Source organism: Triticum dicoccoides, chromosome 7B (assembly GCF_002162155.2).
Source record: "Triticum dicoccoides isolate Atlit2015 ecotype Zavitan chromosome 7B, WEW_v2.0, whole genome shotgun sequence".
NCBI lineage: Eukaryota > Viridiplantae > Streptophyta > Magnoliopsida > Poales > Poaceae > Triticum > Triticum dicoccoides.
In genome coordinates, this window is record NC_041393.1 from 570431191 (window position 1) to 570437050 (window position 5860).

Below are 5860 nucleotides of genomic sequence, written 5' to 3' on the forward strand. Positions count from 1 at the left end.
GCACAAGGGGGAAGGAAAGGGGGGAGGCGCCCCCTTCTTTCCTTCCTCCCTTCTTGGGATATGGTAAGAGGGGGTGGCGCCCCCTCTTTACCATATATTAGGTGTGGCTGCCCTAAAGGGGGCGCACCAGCCCATGTGGGCTGGTGTGTTCCCTTCCACTTGGCCCACTAAGGCCCAATACTCTCCCGGTGCCTCCGGAACCCCTTCTAGCATTCCGATAACTTTCTGGCGCATTCTGAAACTATTCCGGAGACCAATAAGCATCATCCTGTATATCAATATTTACCTACGGACCATTCCGAAGCTCCTTATCATGTCCGTGATCACATCCGGGACTCCGAACAACATTCGGTCACCAAACCACATAACTCATATTATACCAAATCGACATCGAACATTAAGCGTGCGGACCCTATGGGTTCGAGAACTATGTAGACATGACCGAGACACCTTTCCGGTCAATAACCAATAGTGGAACCTGGATGCCCGTACTGGCTCCTACATATTCTACGAAGATCTTTATCGGTCGAGCCGTTATGACAACATACATAATTCCCTTTGTCCATCGGTATTTACTTGTCCGAGATTCGATCGTCAGTATTTCTATACCTAGTTCAATCTCGTTGCCGGCAAGTCTCTTTACTCGTTTCGTAATACATCACCTTGTGACTAACTCCTTAGTCGTTTGCTTGCAAGCTTATGATGTGTTACCGAGAGGGCCCAGAGATACCTCTCTGATACTTGGAGTGACAAATCCTGATCTCGATCTATGCCAACTCAACAAACACCTTCAGAGATACCTGTAGAGCATCTTTATAATCACCCGGTTACGTTGTGACGTTTGATAGCACATAGGGCATTCCTCCGGTATCCGGGAGTTGCATAATCTCATAGTCGAAGGAATATGTATTTGACATGAAGAAAGCAATAGCAATAAAACTGAACAATCATTATGCAAAGCTAACGACTGCTTCAACACGGCGCTGCTGCACCCGACAAAAGCTCCACTGCAGCTCTCGTGGCGCACCGCCGGCGGCTGGCGAAGAAGCTCCAACGCAGCACCGACGACATCTGGCGGAGCTCCAACGCAACACCGATGATGCTCCCAATAGTTACAAGGCATCATCTCCGGAGTTGCAGCGCCCCTCGTCGGCCACTCGCCGCGGTCACTGTTGCAGCGCTGCGGCACTCCATTAATTGCAGTTCAGGCTCAAAAATCGTATCTCCGACGCCATGCGCAGATGCTCCCCGTCGCAGCAACAACAGCTTCGACGGCCATGATAGGTGGTGGTCGGCATCGAAGCTTCTGCCGATTCGTCGCAGCACGGCGTTGCCCCTTGCAGCAGTAACAACTCCGCCATGGAAGAGAAGGGCCAGCGCGGCCATGGAAGAGAAGGGCCAACACAACCATGGAAGTGGGCAGCAAGAGAGACCGCAACCATGGGAATGGGCAGCAGAGGAAAGAGGGGATCTACAGATTGCGAGTCGAAGACGACGATGCGGTCATGGAGCAGCGCGTAGGGCCCAGTGAGGGGACGTGTGTCGATCGCTGGAGGAGGCTTGCGTTTCGTTCTTTTTATCCGGCTTAAAACAAACGTTTTCCTTATTAAATCAGATACTCTAACTAGGAGTACGTACTTCCTTTCTGGCGCCGTAGTTAATTAGAGAGCAAAAAATTAACGAGCGCTTCTTCGGAAGCCTCGCAACGATCAATGCCACTTGGCGCGCTCTCAGCGATTCGCCACGTGTCGCGCTCTGGCCGCTCCCTCCGGATTTCGTTTTTTTAATTTTTTCGCGCGTGTTTTCAGCTTTTTAAACGGTTTTATTTCCGGGTTTTTTTGATGTTTTGGTTTTCCACCAGTCTTCCTTAGCTTTTCGACCAAAAAAAATTTGAAAAAAAAATTTGTGCAAAACAAACGCGTTTTCTTTTTTTACCCTTTCACGAGATCACGGCTTTGTTTCCGCGAGAGGCACGGTTGTGCTTTTGCGAGAGGCACGGCCATGCTTCTTGGAAACGAAAAAAACATGTTTTTGCTTTTTGTTTCCTTTCGCGAGAGGCACGATTGTGCTTTCGCGAGAGTCACGGTCGTGCCTCTTGGAAATGGAAACAAAACATGTTTTCTATTTTTTTTCTTTAGCGAGAGGCATGGTTTTGCTTCCGCGAGAGGCACGGTTGTGTTTTCGCGAGAGTCATGGCTGTGCCTCTTTGGAAACGGAAAAAACACGTGTTTTCTGGGTTTTATTCGCGAGAGTCATGATTTTGCTTCCGCGAGAGGCACGGTTGTGATTTTGTCAGAGGCACGGGCGTGCCTCTTTCGGAAAGGGAAAAACCCGTGCTCCTGGTTCATTTTTTCGTCCGGATTTTTTTGTCCGGTTCTTTTTGTGAAAAAAAGTTTGTCAAAACCTATCAACATGGGATCTAGTTTTGAAGATCTTGACGCGAGGAATCCAACGGCGAAAGCGGTTCGAGATTTGAACGCACGGTTTAAAAGATTAAACGTTTTGAATAAATGGATCTACGGAAAAAAAGAAAACTCCCAGGTTGCGACAAGTGGCGCACATGCAGCGCGCCACTTGTCGCAACCTGGGAATTGAAATAATCTTCGCAACGAGTACTCTTAACTAGTGATTTCGAGTTAATGGCGTCGTATCCTATGAATTCACACATGTTTGTGCATCCCTGCATCCTTTCATCATCAGCCGTCCGATCGAAATCTCGTGCCTACTATGCATCGGTCCTGGAGGCGGGCGTTTTCCTGTAAAAAGAGGACCGATGCATAGTAGGCACGAGATTTCGATCGGACGGCTCTCCTGTTTGGAAAATTAACAGCCTAACTTAGGATGGAGGCGGGCATTTTCCTGCAAAAAGAGGACCGATGCATAGTAGGCACGAGATTTCAATCGGACGGCTGATGATGAAAGGATGCAGGGATGCACAAACATGTGTGGATTCATAGGATACGACGCCCGAGTTAATTGCTAACTCGAGTTACTCAAGTGCAAAAATAAACAAACCATTGGCTGGTTGACGGGCCCAAGAGCACCCAGTTTCCAACATTTGGCCCACCCGAAGTAGACAACACCACCGACCAAACCCTACAAATCTTCCCACCACCGCCGCCACTCGGTCACACACACAGACACACCTCGCTCCTCGCTCGCCTCTCCACCGAAGCCCTAGCCGGGCTCCTGGTGCTCTCCTCCCGCCGTCGCCAGCCATGGACGCGGAGCAGCTCCTAACGTACATCTACACCTGCCTCCCCGAGCCGCCAGTCTACGACACCGCTCGCCTCGCCGCCCGCCGTGCCGCCCCCTACCACGGCGTCGACCGCATCAGCGGCCTCTCCGACGCGCTCCTCCACGACATCGTCTCCCGCCTCCCCTTCAAGGACGCCGCGCGCACCGCCGTACTCGCCACGCGCTGGCGCCGGGTCTGGCTCTCGGCCCCGCTCGTCGTCGTCGACACCCACCACCTGGACCACTGGCCCCCGACTCGCGCCGACGCGCCGGCCGTCACCGCCGCGGTGTCGCGCGCCCTCGCCGCGCACCCCGGGCCCTTCCGCTGCGTCCACCTCGTCTCCAGCCACATGGACGGGTACCCGGCCCAGCTCAAGCGCTGGCTCCGTCTCCTCGCCGCCAAGGGAGTCCAGGAGCTCGTCCTCGTCAACCGCCCCTGCCCGCGCCAGGTGCCTCTCCCCGGCACACTCTTCCGCGTGGCCACCCTCACCCGCCTCTACGTCGGCGTCTGGAAGTTCCCGGACGCGGCCTGCCTCGGCGACGCCTCCTTCCCCAACCTCCGCGAGCTCGGCATCTTCAGCGTTGCCATGGAGAAAGGGGACATCGAAGCCGTCGTCGCCAGGAGCCCCGTTCTCGAGATCCTCAACATTCAAGGGAGCGTCAAGGGGTTGGGTCTCCACCTCATCAGCCAGAGCCTCCGATGCGTGCAGATCTGCGATTCCGTGATGGAGAACATCGTCGTGGTGGACACCCCGCGTCTCGAGCGGCTCATCCTGTACAAGGTCCGGGGATCTCTCAACCCTGCCAGTGTCCTGCGGACCGGGATCAAGATTGGCAATGCCCCCAAGCTGGAAATGTTCGGGTATCTGGAGCCAGGAAAGTACGTGCTTCAGGCCGGAGACACCATCATCATGGTACACGAGCATCATCTACGTACCTAAAATTTCCCATTTGTTCTATGCTAAGGCGTGTAATTCAGTGTCTGATCTTTCTTTGTTGAATTGGGTGCATTCGATTCTAGCCCGGGATGAAGCCAAGCGCAAGCACTATGTTTACGAGCGTGACTATCCTGAGCCTGAATGTCCGTTTTGGAGTCCACGATGATGCCAATATGGTGGCTACCTTCCTAAAGTGCTTTCCCAACGCATCGAGTCTGCATATCAGGGTACTCCACCTACTAGCATTAGTACATCTTTACACTTTTGTTGCTGCTACAATGCATAATTCATCAGTAGTTGAACTGTTCATGATCTAACCAATTTGCAGTGTGAACAATGTGATGAACCCGCTGGGAAGCTCGTACTTAAGTTCTGGGAGGAGGTTGGTCCCATCGTGAGTGTCATGTTGCGCATAGGGGTGATGACTATCCGTGAATTCCGAGGGGAGGAGGGTGAGATGGCTTTTCTCAAGTACTTCTTCACGAACGCGAGGGAGCTGAAGTATGCGGCGATAATCTTCCCCAATCCAAGCTTCTCTTCAATTTCAAAGAACGATGCATGCTCCAAAGCAAACTATCTGACCTCTCTGAACTGGGCCACTCAAGGCTGCGGATTCATGGTGTATGGGAGTTCAGATCCTGAAGGAGGCAGACCGTGGTGCTTCAAGACCGGAGCAATTTTTTCGCGTGACCCTTTCTCGTGGTGAAGTCAAAAGCTCCAACATATCTCATGGTCCAAAGCTTAATGCATGTGGGAGTGTTTAGTGTCAATCGTTTGCAACATGGTACTCCCTCCGTTCCAAATTACTCGTCGCTGAAATGGATCTATCTAGAACTAAAATACATCTAGATACATCCATATGTGCGACAAGTAATTCGGTACGGAGGGAGTACATGGTATCGTTTTGGTTAGTGTTTATGATCAGCTTGGAAGTGTTGAGGTTAGTATAGTTAGTAGTGGTGCTGGTGTGCTACCTACTGTTGATGAGAAATCAGTACTCTCTCTATGCCTGGGTTTATCTTGGTGGTGATGGTTGCCTGATAAGGCATGTAAATGATGAATGTGCAAACTAACCTCGTTGCCTGATAATGTTGGTGATGGTTGCCTGATAATCTTGTTGGCTTATGCACTGGGGATAAACTAGTGCATGCATGTACTAGTTGTCTACTGGTTTTTTTATAGCAGTGTTACGATCATGCAGATCTGAAGCAGATCGATGCACGCGGCCGGTCTAGGTTATGTTTTTTTTTTCTTTGCGGGAATAGGTTATGTTTGTTGGCTCTGCTCCCTTCCGATCGCATGCGCGCGGGGTATGCCAGATAGATGATCTCCATCCATATGTAAGCCAAAATTTTGTTTGTATTTCCATGCCCATGGTGACCTTTTTTTGATAAAGGTGGGTTTTATTGACTAAAAATGAGTGCATATCCCGTCTGTGCATAGATAAGGAACAGTGCTACGCGGATGGACCAAATTCAGACTATTGGTGCACGACGATTACATCCAGCCTTGGAATATCCTCTTCCCCTACAATGGCCGTTGGATTGCGGGTCATCCACAGATCGTTCACATTTTGTAATGTGTCGAGCAGTTTCGATAGATAAGATGCACACAACCAATACCAATGTACACACACATGAATACACCGTCGAAAGCTAAGTCATACAAAAATCAAAGCTATGCCT

General features: G+C 51.0%; 1 protein-coding gene across 1 annotated transcript; it reads left to right on the plus strand.

Moving 5' to 3' along the window:
* The first annotated feature begins 3152 nt into the window (after positions 1-3152).
* On the plus strand, positions 3153-5254 carry LOC119340860 (F-box/FBD/LRR-repeat protein At1g13570-like). Its single transcript, XM_037612768.1, has 3 exons — positions 3153-4151; positions 4259-4402; positions 4504-5254. The coding sequence occupies exons 1-3, from the start codon at positions 3219-3221 to the stop codon at positions 4879-4881; spliced, it is 1455 nt and encodes a 484-aa protein (XP_037468665.1). The 5' UTR covers positions 3153-3218; the 3' UTR covers positions 4882-5254.
* Positions 5255-5860: the final 606 nt, after the last annotated feature.